Genomic DNA, 17,212 nt, shown 5'->3' on the forward strand with positions numbered 1-17,212 from the left:
TGCCCAGCACAGAGTGAACTCTGCTGTCACATGAAATAATATTCAATCACAGGAGAATATTCCTGTAGACTAGGAAAGGAGCTTATTATCCAAATTTCAAGGATTACGTATATAATTTGAAAATGACTTTGATCCCCTCCCTCTCAATGCTGGAATATCTCATTGGAAAAACATTACTACCTAAAACTGTAACAGGAAACATCAGATCTATATAAAAATTTACATCTATCTTCTTTTAAACATCTTTCCTATGCTATTTATCCTTTGTTATCCTGAAATCACTAGATAGATTGTTTAGAATTTATATGCTGATAAAATTTACCCTTTGTTACTTTAAATAATAATGACTTTGGGATTTGCAATTTAAAACGAGAGAGAAAATGGAATTAAAATAAAAGCTAAAAATCAGATAAGACTATAATAGTACTATATGAGAATAAAATGTATAATCAATGAGTAAATGAACACAGTTGCAATAGTAATTATCACTTACCATACACATGCAGAGCATTTTGATATTCAAAACATGAATGTTGTTGCACAAAATTAATTAAAGCTTGTCCAAACATAGTTAATTTTAGATTAAAAATCATAATCTGCAACTACTTGTGGTGTTTTCTAAAAATTGTTTGGTAATGATGATCTTCCAAAATATTTTCTTAATTAGGACCGAAGTTTGTGATTTCATTTACAAAGATGAAATGTGATATAAGATCCTAAAATAAATATAGATAGACCTGTATATGAGATATGTCCCCAAACATGTTAATTTGTAAATTAAATATTCAGAACAAGAATAATTTCATGACCAAAAGAATATCATAAGTAAAGATAATAGTTCTAAACTAATGTACCAAAGCCCACTGAATCTACAATGTACCCAATATGAACTAGGTTTCATGTATTTACCATCTACTGTCTTTCAAAGCTATTTTTTGGTTCTTAATATTGTTGAGTTTTTAACATATTCTAGATACAAGTCCTTTCTCAGAAATGTATTTTGCAAATATTTTCTTCCAGATTGTAGCTTTTCTCTTCATTTTCTTAGATCTCTTGAAGACCAGAAATTTTTAATTTTGATAAAGCCTACCAGTTTTTTTTAATTAATTAAAGTTTTGGTTGTATCTAGAAATCTTTGTTTAGCCCAAGGTCATGAACATTTTCTCTAAAGTTGTCTTCTAGAAGTCTTACGGTTTAGGTTTTCTGTTTAAGTCTAAGATCTGTTTTGAGTTTATTTTTTGCTAATGGTGTAAAAACATAAGATTATTATAAATCTACATATGCATGAATACTTGAAAAAATATCTACTTTATTTTACCATATTTTAGGCACTACCACTGTATAGTGCCAAATATAATAGTTATTTTTAAATACTTTCTCATTAAAATGATTGTGAAACTGTTATTTGAGTTTTAATTATACCCGTTTCAAAAGATGAAGAAGTAAGGTACAAAGATATCTTGCAGTTTAGCCATGGTAGGTGGAAACAGCAGGGAAGCCACTTTGTCTCCTCCCAAAGTCATGTGCTGTCCAGTGTTGTAAAAAATAGTTTTCAACAGTAAAGTCCCATTTTACGAATGTCCTGTACTGAGCACAAACAAACATTCTCTTCTGCCTCTGCCTCCCTACTGGAACCTGGCTCCAGACCCCATATCCCTACCATCCTCAATCTCAATATGACCCTATACCCTAATGCGCTGGTAAATGGATAAACTGATGGTCTATTGAAAGAATTCACCTGGAGAATTGGTAAGCAGACTGAGTGAACTACAGATTCACAAACAACATGAATGAGTTACAAATGCATTCGGCTGACAGGAGCTATATTCCAAAGACTACATTTATATGATATTTTGAAAAGGGGATAGAAAATAAATCAGTGGTTGCCAGGGGATGGGGGTACGGGGCGAGGAGGGGAGTTTCTCCACAGTGGCACAGAAGAATTTGGGAGGAGTTGGTAAAATTGCCACAATTACGTGTAACACCATAAAACTGTACACAAAAAAGGGTGGATTTTACTTATGTAAATTATACCTCAATACACCTGACTCAAAAGCATAAACTCAGATTTTCAGTGTATAAAGCTCTTATTCTGATGAGTCAGAGTAGACCAATGAGTCAGTCAGCCTGATTGTTGAAAAAGAACCCAGGGAGTTCCTGAGCAGCATGGCCCCTTCTCTCTGTGCTCTGAGCGGCAGCCAGAACTCTTCCTGCATGCAGCAGGCCCTGGATTCAACTCAGCCCTCCCTGAACTCTTGCTTCTTCTGCAATGGGAATACCCAGCAGATTTCACAGCTTTTAAGGGTTTTGTTGTTGATGAATCAAAAGTAAGCATCTGTTTTTATGAAAGGTACAGTGAGACTTAAATGTGAAGCAAAGCATGTAGGACCTCAGTCTGGTGTATCTGTGTGCAAACCTATTTGACAACAGTGATGCCATTTGTTGCCAGAAACCCTGCTGCCTATCAGAGCATTTCAGATAGTACTGCACCCAGCCTCCTCTGCCGGCCTTTTGTAAGTAGTCTAAAGGGCGATTTATATGCGGGTGCTCCTCATGTAAATGAGGTCATTATCCTTTTAAAGGTATAACGTTTCCTGTATGTGCTGGAGCTTTCTAAGAAACAGACTTGACCTTTCTTTTCCTCATTCAGGGTGCCTGCGGAGCCTGCACTCATTAGCTAAAATTTGACTCCATGACATTTTTACTTAATTTTCTTTTTTCCTCTATGTTGGACACATGGGGCAACCATTTATGTTCTTTCTTGACCTGAGATGCTCTCTAATCTCTTTCCAGCTGTGGCATTTGTCATTCAGTCACATCAGGATATGGTGACCCTTCTTTCCCCACGGCAATTCCCAACTGTTAATTGATTCATTTTAGAGAGGGAACTAGACACAGTCCTATGGGCTTAGCTCCATTTAATTAGTGTTAACCAGAACAGTGGATAGAAAAGCAATTTCCTCTGCAGTGGAAACATTTTTTATAAGGTAGTAGAGGAACAGTAATAGTTTTTAAAGCCCTTAAATTTTTAAGTGCTATGGCTTGGTAATAGATTTAAAAGCAGTATTGCCTTCTATTAATATTGATGGGGACAATAATTACAAATAATATTAATGATAACTGGGATTCAAACCCACATCTTTCCAATTACAAAGCCCACACTGTTAATCTAAATTATGCTAAGATATTTTTGTGATAACCACTGTGACTGTGCTAGTTACTTTGAGTCTTTCTCATGGCCCAGTCAAGTTAGCTTTACTAAGCCAGTTTAATAGGCAGAGAGACTGAGGTTCAGAGAGGTGATCTGTGACTTACCTAAGCTTACTTATTTGCTATGAACAGGATTAGTAGCCAGGTCTGCTCTGACACTGTGTCCATGGTTTTCATCACCACTACACCATACTGCCTTTAAAGTACTAAGGAACTAGCAAGGACATCTCTGAAAAGCATTGCTAGACGCTTTTTAAAGTGTGATCCAAACTACGGTTTTGACAGGCTTTGCTTTTAAAGTTCAAATACTATATTTACACATTGTTGGGACTTTGTAAAATATAGAACCTCGGAACTGCAGACAAGCATGGGTTTCGAAGCCATTGCTTTATTTATTCAGCCATGATTGAATCATATTAGTTGATCATCGATATGTACATATGAAGTGAGAGAAGGTGTGGTCTCTCTCTTCCAGCAATCTGTTAGGTCAGATATGGACAGATAAAGGAATAAGGGAGGGCGTTGCAGTATAGAGTGATACATTTTATAATACAGATGTGCCCAGGAGCTTATGAGAATAGAGAAGAGGACAGTTTACCTCACAAAGAGGACAGTCACACCACAAAAGGCTTCCAGTGCAGGTGATACTGAGCTAAGTTTGGGGATGAGCAGAGTTAGCTACTTAGGGGTAGCAGCCACATGCTAAACAAAGCAAGAGTTTGGGTGAAAGGGAAGCATACCTCACTAGTGCTGGAGCAAAAAGTATGTTGAGGGGAATGTTCCTGGTAGATTTCTCAGTATAGAGATAGACTGAATAAAGTAGCTTTGCCCTATAGCTAGCCCTTGGTTACATGGTGTTCTATTTTGTATGTCTTTCATCTGGGAGCACCTTCCAGGCAGGAGGCACACTGCTGCTTCTAAAGCAGTTGTTCTGTAACAGCAGAGTGAGTGGTTGTCTGAGAGGGAAACAAAGGGTGGGTCACTCAGGCATTAACTAGAACTCTCCTGGTTCATGAACAGATGGTAAACTGCTTCCTGAGCAGAGTTTTAGCCCTGCCATCAAACACTCCTGTCTTGCTACTTGCTTCTGGTTAAAGAGAGGGGGGAAAAAAAAAGAAGAAGAAGGATTTATTTCTTTCTGAGCGAGGATGAATAATACATGCAGACTTTCCTAATTTTCATGATAGAACATAGGCCTTGTCACCCACATGTGTGGTGTCTAGCAGTGCATAGGGGTCTCTCCTTGTCTGTTAGTAATTATAAATACCTGAAAGTATTAACATAATTAGCTTTCTGTGACCTAGCAGTATATAATTATAATAAATAAACCTATTGTAACTATGCTTAAAAAAAGAGACTATCATTGTGACCCTTTGGCAAGTCATCCAGTAGTGCTTGCTACATGATCATGTTCATGAATGTACCCATTCAATTCCTTCCATCACTCTTAAGATTTATGAGCTCCTCTTACTTTCTAAAGTCTTTTTTCTTTTGTAGATTTGATGAGCATTCACTTGTCTTCTTTGCGTTGGTGTTTTAACTTTTTATTCATCAGGTGTAATACATATAATATTATACATATATATGGGTATGTGTGTATATATCTATATACATATGTAACAGGAAATTTCCTGTTTCTTTGTTTCCTGTGTATTAGAAATATTTCCCATAATATAGGAAACAAGCTTCTAAATTGTATTTTACCCCAAGTAGTTAATTGTTAATCATATGTTAAATGTTTTCCTGCTGTATTGATTTAAGAGATTTCCTCTTATCATGTTTTAAATTCATACATAGAGTGGATTACTGTGCCATCAGTATCTGTCTTTTATATCTCTCTTGTCTTATGCACAGCTGGTACACTTTAAAATATCATAGTTTTATAGACTATTCTGATATTAACTAGGGCTGAATTTCATCATTACTCTCCTTTTAAACTTTTCCATTCATATCAGAATATTTTCTATTTCTCTTACACAAGACCTCCAGAATAATTCCATTAAGTCCATTAAAATTTTGTTAGACTATTCTGTTAGAATATGAAGATAGATGTTTTTCTTAAGATTAAAAATGAGCCCTCATGTATAATTTATTATGGCCTATTAAAATAGTTCATTTAAAGCCCTTAGATGATCTTTATTCCTCTACTCTATTTTCTTCTCAAGTATATTTATTCTTTAATTTTTTGTTTGAAAATTGTCCTGTTCTAGAAAAGACCGGAAAGAATTACAGTTGAAAAATTCAGCCTTTTCTGTTTTGTTTGTTAGCATTAAACTAGTGTGTGTGTGTGTGTGTGTGTGTGTGTGTGTGTGTGTGTGTGTGTGTGTTTTCATGTTTCGGGACATCTCTGCTTCATTCTTTCCACATATAACACAGCTGCAAGGTCCTTTGTTCTGTTTCAGGCTTTTTCAAAGCTTCGGCTTTTTCTTTCTATCAATCTTCTTGGGGTGGCTCTTAACTGGCCAGAACCACCATTGACTTCACTGGACTGTGTGCTTCTCCTTCTGTAGCTGATGCATTTTCTTTTTCAGGAGGAGCTTGACAGAGTTTCCTGGGCAGTTAAATCAGCTTCTCTAGCTCCCACTCTTTTTCCTTCCTAATTAGGGTAACTTATTATTGTGCTATCAGTCTGGCTTGAGAGACCATTCCTCTTGGAGATATTTATTTATTTGTTTGTTTGTTTGTTTGTTTATTTATTTATTTATGGATCTCTGGCCATGGACTTATAAAATATTTTCCCAGAACTTTCTGAACTGCCTAATCAACATATCTAAATTCATTTTATGGTTTTTTTTTTTTTTTTCTCTTGGCTGCTATAACCTCTGGGATAGTCATAGCCTCCTAAGTTCCCATCATTGCACCTCACTAACGTTTTTCTGGTCAGATGTGAGTTGAAAATGGAAATTCCCATCTCATTTCTTCAAAGGGAGAATTTGGTACAAACATGGCTTGGAAAGACTGGGACAAATGAAGAAGCATAAAGAAATGACCAGCCTCAGGGTGCAGAAATGTGTGTATGGGAGGCAGGGGTAGTAAAGACATATGCAAGCATAATTTTACAAGCACTGTCAAGTATCTAGGCCACAAGAGCATGGAAATGATCTGTTGTCATCTTTCTGGTACCTGCCTTGTGGACAATTGGAAGTCACTTTCCTAATTGTCCTGACAGTACACCAAAGATGAAATGTCAAGAGCTCACAGTAATTATAATTATAAAGAAATATGTAGTTAATCCTAGTATTTGTCTATAATTATATGAAATCAGACTATATAAAATGTTCCTTCTTAATCTCATTCTCTACTTTTCAAAATACAACACACTTCATCCTTCAAGGTTATATTCAGTGTCCATTCTTGATGAAACTTTCCCTGACAGATCCGGGCAGTTCTAGTCACCTTCTTTCCTTTTTCTTTTTTTTTTTTTTTTTTTTTTTTAAGATTTTATTTATTTATTCATAGAAACACAGAGAAAGAGAGAGACAGAGACACAGGCAGAGGGAAAAGCAGGCACCATACAGAGAGCCCGACGTGGGACCCGATCCAGGGTCTCCAGGATCACGCCCTGGGCTTGCAGGCGGTACCAAACCGCTGTGCCACCGGGGATGCCCCTAGTCACCCTTTCTTTTGGGTTTCACTCTGCATTTTCTATTATAGTTATTATGGATGTGTCATCCTCACTTTGACTTTGAACCTTCGACAACAGATATTGTGTTCCCTGTCATTTTTGTATTTCAAGCTTAGTATGTTATAGATACATTAATAAAACTAACATCAGTCTATATGCTTCAAGATAATTAGGACTGCTTGGCCTCCACAAGCTAATTGATGAAAAGTTGTGGACCATGTTGAAGTTACAGATGAGTGTGTGGATTTCAGTATAAAAAAATATTTCTACTAATTTGAGATATTCTCAAATGCAACAAACTGATTTGTGAGGAGTCATCATTCCACCAATGGTAGCTCTCAAGGAACAGAGGATGGTTTATGTATATCGTGTGTGTGTGTGTGTGTGTGTGTGTGTGTGTGTGTGGATAAATAATGGGATGTTAAAGTATAATGGTTTCTTATCCCTAAAACTGATGAGTATGTGTATTTATATGCAAATGGAATCCAGGAGCTATTTTCAGTATTCTAGAGGTTAAGGAAAAAGCAAATTTATCTACAACAAATCTTAACAGCTTTAAAAAAAACTTCATAATGTTTTGCTCTTGGCCAGACTTAGCAATTGAAAGGGGCGACTCTGGTTATCTTGAGTACCCAAAACTCCAGTTGGCTGTGAGTGATGCATTACCTTTGATTTCATAACAATTTCAAAACCACTTATTGTTACTAACTCCTATTTGTTTGGAGGCAGAAGGATTTCAAAAACTAGAGTCCATACAGAAAGCATATTAAGAGGATAGTTGATCACAAATCGAATTAATTTCATTCCGTGGTTATTTCACGGACTTTTTTTTCTCTCTAGTACCTTTTGCATCTCTGAGATGAGGATGCATGATACAAGGGTAATGTGTTATATTTAATTGCTATTTATAAAGATCTTTTCTAGTGATTCACAAAATAAAGATGCAGTTTATAATCCATTGTGTTTTAATGGACAGAGAAATACAATTTGATCCAGCACAGCTTAGAGAAATTGTATGGTTCAAGTGTGAAGACAATCTAAATCAAGATCCTGTGTTAGCTAGGACAGCTCCTTAATTTCTCTGAGACTCAGTCTTCCCATTCAGAAGTAGACATAATAATAACTTCATAGATTGCTTGTGAAGTACGGAAAAGGATGTTACGTGCAGTGTGTTAACCTCTTCTATCTGTTCCAAATTGTTGATGCCAGAAAGAGTTAATGCTTCTCCCAAATTGCCAAGATTGTCAATAAGAAAAAAAATACTGAAAATCTTAGAGGAGCTGACACTATTTTATTTTATCATGCAAATAGTTTTGACCTCCAGAGATTATTTATTTTGCATCAGAAGCCTCATTCCTTCTGTACTGCTAACCAAACAGTTTATTCCATTTTGTGCAACAACTCATCATGAACCTTAAAAGAACTACTGATTATTTTAGAGTTTTTGGCTCAATTACCTGTTTCAAATGATCAGTGACTAAGGAAAGCATGTCATTTTCTCCTCTCTCACACACTGGTGTATAACAATAGACTTTGAATAGAGCAAATCAGAGAGACACAAATACCAGTATAAGGGGCCCATTGTGCTTAGTTTGTAGCCCTGTCACATGCTTTTAATTTAGGTTGGTTGATTGATTATGACAAACTGACAGATAGCATATTGTTCCTCTCTTGGAGTCTCTAGACACTTTAATATTCTACTCTGATCTGTCCATTTTGATTCCAAAACTTAAGTGAAATGGAATTACAGCATTCACTTTGTTTTCCTGTGCTGAGTGATTATCTCTGAAGTGCAATTTTGTGATTAGGCGAGATGGCATGCCTACACTCAGCTAATACTGATTTCCCCCAGGGTGCAGAACAGGTAAATTCATAATGAATGGATGTTGTGTTTTGATTTCAAATGGATGTAAAACCTCCCCACACTTGGTAGTTTTATTTTAAAAATGTATTTAATTATTCTAAAATTAACAGGAGAATATTAAAATTGAACTTTAGAAAATGGCATTTGAACATAAGTCAAGGGTGCTAACTGCTTATGAATGTTAATCCCCTTAAAAAAGTGAAAAAGGCAGACTTGCCTGACATAAACAGGGGCGGGAGGGTTGGAGAAGGAGTATGGTCATTGAAAATCTTCAGTTTAATTATTTATATTTTTCTGATTAATTCAAAAATATCTGAGTGCAGCTTGGTATTAGTATTCTCAAATACCAGTGTTCCTTATTTTGAAAACCACAGTAATTATTAACTAATTGGTATAATAGTATCATCATAGCTGCTTGGTTCTGAGGGCTGACTTTTAGGGGGAAGGAGAGAGAAACAGAAAGGAGTTAACGATTGGCACAAAGTATTTTCTTTGATATTTTGAAAACAGATTTTGTCCACGAGTAAGAGAACTAGTTTTAAAGAGAATTTACCATCCCCAAATTAGACATGTTTTGACCAAACCACATAAGTAGATGATTGGTACCCAAATCATACTCCTTTACTGATAAACATTGACCCAATATTGTGAATCTTGTAATATGCAATTTCTCAAACTTATTTAGGTTGAAATCCTTTTAATAAAGAATATTAACACTAGTCAGAACTTCCTGTAGGCAGTGTTGGTGCATGATCATAGTTCTTTGATCAGCTTCTTCTTCCGACACTTAAATCTCTTAGCATAGTATCTAGTATATATTAAGAGCTCAGTAAATCTTATTCTTGTTATTTTAATTATCTTTCCAACTGAATAAAAGTAATAATTTTAATAAGTTGATTTTCAACAACAAAGCCCCTTAATTTGGAATAAAGTGCTTTTATTCAAGGCTCAAAGAACAACTAACCCATTAAAATTTTCAGTCTTCTATTACGTCCAGTTGTATGTCCTGTGAACCAACAGTAATATTCTTTCTGGTGGAAGTGATTCACTCTCCTAAATGTTCTATTATCTCTTGCCCTGAGGGATGTGATACCCTCAAAGTTGTCCTCATAATTTTGGATATCTACGGAGCAGAGATGAATGGCCTACATTTTCAGTATGCACTCTCTCTCACCTTGCATACTTGAGTTAACAAGGGAAGCACTTCATTAAGTGCACTCAGTGAGTGATTTGTTAGCCTATAGCCTGCTCTCCAAGGCGGCAATAGGAAATCTACAAATGTTTATTCCCCACAGCATAGAGCTATTGGACATAACTCTTTAGGCAGAGTTAGGGAAGATAAGATGCAATGGTGGTATGATGAAAAGGACAGTGAATGGGCCAGAGCGACTATGGGTTGTAGATGTAGTTCTATTTAGTATCTTAGTCCACAATTTGTAGTTTCTCTGAAAATCAGAAGTCATTTTATACTTGTTGTGGTGTTTTTTGTTTGTTTGTTTTTACCTATCTTTCTTGCTAGTTTGGTAGGCTCTGTAAAGACATCTTATTCATCTTTAGATCTTTACCCACAATTGTATTATTGACAATATTGAAGGTGCTTAACAAAGTTTCCCCCCAATTCTTTTTGGATAAAATTTTATGAAATCAAGTGCACATGGTCCTAGCTTTAATGGAAGTGTAAGCTTTTCAGACTTGGAGAAGTTACCATTAATCACATCTTCTCTTTCTGTGTATGAGAAACTGAAGCTCGTGATGGTTGGGTGAGGTGTCACTTCAGTAATAGCAAAGCTGCAGCCAGCTTTCCTCCTCCGAGGTCAGCACTCTCTGGACTGTACTAGCTAGGCTCAACGTTAGGCTATGTATGCAAATAGATCTAGAAAGATATACCCCCTACCCATTAGAATTTTGGGAAACTGGGTGATCCTTTACTTTCAATTCTCTGTATCTTTCTTGATTTGGACAACAACAAAAAAACATAAACTAATTTTGTAACACAATAAAAAATATCATTTGGCAAAATATTATTTAAAAAGGTAGTGAATTGGGCAGCCCGGGTGGCTCTGCAGTTTAGCGCCCCCAAGGCCTGATCCTGGAGACCCAGAATCAAGTCCCATGTCGGGCTCCCTGCATGGAGCCTACTTCTCCCTCTGCCTGTGTCTCTGCCTCTCTCTGTGTGTCTCTCATGAATAAATAAATAAAATCTTTTTTTTTTAAAAAAGCAGTGAATTTCAATACTTTGCAGGAGTACCATATAGAATAAGTAACAATATGTGTTAAACAAAAGTACCCTACATCATGAACGTGTATTTCTCAAGGAGTGGACTGGATTCACCAGTGTGTTAAGTCCTTCTTATGTATTGGTGAAGAGGCTGCTTGGTTATTTATAGGTCATAATAAATGCTTGGTTATTTTGCCTTAAGAGTTCAAATAACTCTATATCCCCAAGAAGAGGCTGCTCAGATTTCTAATCTGTCTTGCAGGGGGCTCCCCCACTTCTGATGTACCTTTTCATGGTCATATTCAAATATACCATCTTCTGATCTGTCAAATTCAATCCATCAAATTTTTTTCATTAATATTTCTAACTACCTTTTGGGGGGAGAAAAAGCAAAATATTTTTAAGTCACATCAGGTATTTGTAAATCTGATTGAACTCTCCTTTTGTTCATGCTTTCTTCACATTTTACCTATTCTCAAAGTGCCCTGAAACTTGACTAGCAGGAACAGGGGAGAGAGGGTTGCCGTGCCACACAATTGTAAAGCTGTGGTAGGAAGAATAAAGTCTCACTGCTATCACCAAGCAGTGTTGCATTTTATCTTTCCTGGCTTTGCCCAGAGTTATAGCCATACTTGTGTATTAACTATCCTGTATATAATTACCTACAGATCAGACTATCCATTTGGCTTATTTTCCAATGTTACTATTTTTACAGCTTCTGCCACCTTTGAAGACTTTCAGATTCGTCCCCACGCTCTTTTTGTTCATTCATACAGAGCTCCAGCTTTCTGTGATCACTGTGGAGAAATGCTGTGGGGGTTGGTGCGTCAAGGCCTTAAATGTGAAGGTAAGATCTTTCCCTCCCCAGTCAAGTCAGTCACATGCTGGAACATATAAATCATCTGCTTATGTTGTGCCCTCTACAATTATGTCTTCTTTCCCTCAGATGTCTTCCAGTGATTTTTTGGATGCATGGATTCTGTTCTGTTCATTTCTTTACATTTCCTATCTTCAGCATATTTGCTCTGATGTGGAAAACCTGATACTCATACTGTTTCCCCTGTATTTTATGGATCCGTTTCTTTTGTGTGATTTTGGCAACAAACTAAAAATAACATTTGCTTCTGAAGTCAGAATTAGTAGGCATTCAACAAATGTGTGTTGAAATGCGCAGAGATTTAGGAGATTAATCAAACCATGCAAAGTCATTCAGCTGTAGAGTGACCGACTGGAACTTGTACCCATGTTTCTCATGTGAAGAATGAATAGTGGAAATATTAAAAGAAAACGGTGCTTTCCTAATTATCTACCATGTGGAAACCACCATGTATGGTATCTTACATATTTTCTTAACAGTTCTACAAGGTAGTTATTTTTTTAAAGATTTATTTATTCATGAGAGATACAGAGAGGCAGAGACTTAGGCAAAGAGAGAAGCGGGCTCCCCACAGGGATTCCAATGAGGACTTGATCCCAGGACCCCGGGGTCACAACCTGAGCCAAAGGCAGGTGCTCAACCACTGAGCCACCCAGGCATCCCTACAAGGTAGTTAGCCCTATAAAGTAAGGTATGCAAGGTCATATGGACAAAAAAATTGTGGAGCCAGGATTCAGATCAATGTAGTTCAGAAGTTGTGATGCTCTGTGATTAACTTTCCCTTACGTATCCACTCACATTAGAACTTGTGGCAGTTAAAAATGCCTCAGGTGTTCTCTTTGGGTTTTCATGGCTCAATCCCTCCGAGCCCAAGTCCATTGTATCAAAGAACATTTTAAAAAATTGATAACCAGAGTAGTTGTTGAACTTGTCCAATAGAATCAGAATTCAAAAACTCACCCTATTTACAAATTGTGAAAAGAAATCAGAAAAAGCTCGAGAGAAAATTTGAATTTCCAAATAGCCCCAAGAAACAGTACTATTTTTAAAAATGCATAATTTAATACCAAAAGAGCTTTTAATTTATGGTTGAACAAAAATCATTTTTACTTTCTCTTTCCAGGGTGCGGTCTGAATTACCATAAGAGATGTGCATTTAAAATACCCAACAATTGCAGTGGCGTGAGGAGGAGAAGGCTCTCCAACGTTTCCCTCACTGGGCTCAGCACTGTCCGCACAGCGTCTGCTGAGCTCTCCAGCAGTGCTCCTGACGAGCCCCTTCTGGTACAGCCTCCTGTTTATCCATTTATCCATTTACATGAGAGATCTGTGGGACGATGGGATAACAGCGTCAATCAAGACAGTGCCCTGGGAGGGAGGGCACAGCCAAGGTGTTAATGACTAGATTTCTTTAGGGCCTGTGCTGTAGAGTGTTCAGGGCTTCATCAAATATCCAAAGCTTTGAGTTTGCTTTTTCATCTGTGAACTTCATGCAGTTAGAAATAGGTGGGGTTTCATCATGGTCATAGGGCCAGAGTGGTACATCTAATGTGTAAATTTTACAAAACATAATTTGTCAAAATCTGGAAACCAGAAACAAAAGAAGTTCTCTTTGTGACATAGGTGAATATTTCTTCTGGGAGAAAAATTTAAACTTGCTCTTACGAAAATACGAAAGTCTTCAATGTCTTGGCATTACTGGCATAAATTCTGGAGTATTGTCAGAGTGACACTGATTGACAAATGCTGAGAGAAAAATAAGACTTGAATACCTTAAATATTTCCATTATTAGTTCTAATATACTTATGGATATGACTTAAGTATTATTCTTTAAGAGAGTTAAATTTAGATTTTCCAAACATTCAAAACCAAGTAAAAATTGTGATAATTATGTGAATTATTTAAAGTAAGAACATAAACTGACAGTGCAAGACTTTAAATATCCCATATTTACTCCCTCCTTCCAAAGAATATTACAAAGACTTTTTGTAATCTAGCTATTATAAAAATCATTTAAGAAATTTAGAAATTGGGCAGCCCGGTGGCGCAGCGGTTTAGCGCCGCCTGCAGCCTGGGGTGTGATCTTGGAAACCCAGGATCGAGTCCCATATCGGGCTCCCTGCATGGAGCCTGCTTCTCCCTCTGCCTGTGTCTCTGCCTCTCTCTTCGCTCTCTCTGAATGAATAAATAAATAAATCTTTAAAAAAAAAAAGAAAAGAAATTTAGAAATTATTACAACATTAAGGTTAAATTATTCCTTCTTGGAGTGGAGAGGAGGCAATACATTTTGAAGACATCTCTAAAAAAAGTTGTAGCAACTAGTCTCTGGTTTGAAAAATATTTTGTTGTGATCTTTATATTACAGCATAAACCAGACATATAGCCCAAATGCATGCTTATTTTGGTAAATAGGAAAATGTTATAGTCTGTTTTCCTGAGACTTCCTTTTAGGACTTTATTGTGTTTTCATTCTTTCATGAAGTAAACCTGTTGGGTGAAGGCAAGTACTTAACTATATTATGTTTGATAGCTATGCAGAATGTATGTGTGTGACTTTATATTATTTTGTAAAGTTGCATGAATTGGAACTACTGGTATTCAAATTGAAAGGTACTTAAATCAAAAGCTGTTTACTTTTCCAGCAACTCATGTCAGCTTCCCAATTCTGAAATTCTTTGATTTAGTTTGAATTTTTATAGACTAGTTCCTCTTGCTCACTGAGACACAAGGTGTTTTTAGAATACTTAAAAATTTAAGAAACAAAATTATAAATTAATTGTATATTGTTTTCAATTTTACCAAGAAAAGTTCTTAAAAAATTATTTAATATCCCATCAGAAATCTAAAGCTCTAAAGCCATTCATTATTAGACTAGATTAGAATCCAGATGATTAATGCTAAAGATTCTTCTTTTAAATCGGTGTCACCTTTATATAATATATACATATATATGCATATACACGTTTTACATATATATGTGCATATATAATATAAAACAGTACATATATAATTTACATAAGTATGAATTGAGTTACGTATTTAAGTTATATGCATGCATATATTTATAAATGTATAATTTATATGTGAATATAATTTAGGTTACATAACTATAGTCTTTAACACAGGTTTTTAAATCAAATTATTTAATTGCTTTATTTAACCAAATTAAATAATTATTTCATCATTTGAATTACTTGATTACAAGCTATATTTTACATGAAATGTTCAAATTCATTAGTGCTTTATTGGTAAATGAAAATTTTTATAGTACAATGCTGAAAATGTTTTTTTTAATATATTTTGAAAAATCTGATTTTAACCATGTCTGTCAAGAAGGCTTATAAGATTGTGACCAAATCAGATATTTGTGAGGTGAGAAAATATTGGGGCCATAAAGTACTTTGAAAAATGTTATTATGATAAACTTTCATGGCCTTGTATAAAATGTCTGACAGGCAATGTTTAAATGAGAAATGCCCTTGGAAATCATATTTCTGAAACCATTTGACACTCTGGCTCTCAAAGTCCTGTTTTACATGTATCAGAGCTCTTTGTGCCCTCATGGTATGCCTGTTTATTTCTCGTTTTATACAATACCTGAGAAAAGAAGCAAACACTGGCCCACTTTGAGGACGGCATGTATTTTCTGGTAGTCTTGGGTCACAGTCATGCCTTGGCTACTTCATGTCAGGACAAAACCAGCCTGCTCTACCAAGGCATTTTGGAGTACAGTGAATATGTCCTTCTTTATCCCTGGGCAAGACATAAAAGGTCAGCAATTACAGTTTAAAATTTATAACAAATACCTAATCAAAAGTAGTATTATGGAAATAATACTAAAACCTTTTAGTTCTCTATACAATAAAAGATATTTTTCCACTTCTGAAAAAGACAATGACCAAGATATAAAGATGGCATTCCTTATTAATTCCATTATATCACCCATGTTGCAAAGATACCCATGACAAGTGTAGAGATTTTTTTCTCAAATGTAAGAAAATGATTTTTCCTGTCCATACTTGATGACTTTTTTTTTGTATTTTAATAGATGTTTATTGTTTTAAACTACTGAGTTTGTTATGCAGTAATAGTTAACAAATACAATTATATTTCATTAGAAAATCATCCAAGAATTTTTAATTTATTGCAATAGTTTATATTATTGCAATAGTTTTATATGGCATTCTCTCATGAAATTTCTTTTTTTTAATAATAAATTTATTTTTTATTGGTGTTCAATTTACCAACATACAGAATAACAGCCAGTGCTAATCCCGTCAAGTGCCCCCCTCAGTGCCCGGCACCCATTCACCCCCACCCCCCGCCCTCCTCCCCTTCCATCACCCCTAGTTCATTTCCCAGAGTTAGTTTTTATGTTCTGTCTCCCTTTCTGATATTTCCCACACATTTCTTCTCCCTTCCCTTCTATTCCCTTTCACTATTATTTATATTCCCCAAATGAATGAGAACATACACTGTTTGTCCTTCTCCAATTGACTTACTTCACTCAGCATAATACCCTCCAGTTCTATCCACGTTGAAGCAAATGGTGGGTATTTGTCGTTTCTAATGGCTGAGGAATATTCCATTGTATACATAAACCACATCTTCTTTATCCATTCATCTTTCGATGGGCACCGAGGCTCCTTCCACGGTTTGGCTATTGTGGACATTGCTGCTAGAAACATCGGGGTGCAGGTGTCCCGGCATTTCATTGCATCTGAATCTTTGGGGTAAATCCCCAGCAATGCAATTGCTGGGTCGTAGGGCAGGTCTATTTTTAACTCTTTGAGGAACCTCCAAACAGTTTTCCAGAGTGACTGCATCAGTTCACATTCCCACCAACAGTGTAAGAGGGTTCCCTTTTCTCCGCATCCTCTCCAACGTTTGTGGTTTCCTGCCTTGTTAATTTTCCCCATTCTCACTGGTGTGAGCTGGTATCTCATTGTGGTTTTTGATTTGTATTTCCTTGATGGCAAGTGATGCAGAGCATTTTCTCATGTGCATGTTGGCCATGTCTATGTCTTCCTCTGTGAGATTTCTCTTCATGTCTTTTGCCCATTTCATGATTGGATTGTTTGTTTCTTTGCTGTTGAGTTTAAGAAGTTCTTTATAGATCTTGGAAACTAGCCCTTTATCTGATACGTCATTTGCAAATATCTTCTCCCATTCTGTAGGTTGTCTTTGAGTTTTGTTGACTGTATCCTTTGCTGTACAAAAGCTTCTTATCTTGATGAAGTCCCAAGAGTTCATTTTTGCTTTTGTTTCTTTTGCCTCCGTGGATGTATCTTGCAAGAAGTTACTGTGGTGAGTTCAAAAAGGGTGTTGCCTGTGTTCTCCTCTAGGATTTTGATGGAATCTTGTCTCACATTTAGATCTTTCATCCATTTTGAGTTTATCTTTGTGTATGGTGAAAG

The 17,212-nt window shown here is 36.1% G+C and overlaps 1 protein-coding gene across 1 annotated transcript in view; it reads left to right on the forward strand.

Annotated features, from left to right (window-relative positions):
- Positions 1-17,212, forward strand: part of PRKD1 (protein kinase D1) — a 323,089-nt gene that overhangs the window by 225,189 nt on the left and 80,688 nt on the right. Inside the window, 2 exon segments of the mRNA XM_055309335.1 lie at positions 11,633-11,764; positions 12,918-13,078. Of these exon segments, the coding sequence (XP_055165310.1) occupies positions 11,633-11,764; positions 12,918-13,078 (293 nt within the window).

This window comes from Nyctereutes procyonoides, unplaced genomic scaffold (assembly GCF_905146905.1).
Source record: "Nyctereutes procyonoides isolate TBG_1078 unplaced genomic scaffold, NYPRO_anot_genome, whole genome shotgun sequence".
Lineage (NCBI taxonomy): Eukaryota > Metazoa > Chordata > Mammalia > Carnivora > Canidae > Nyctereutes > Nyctereutes procyonoides.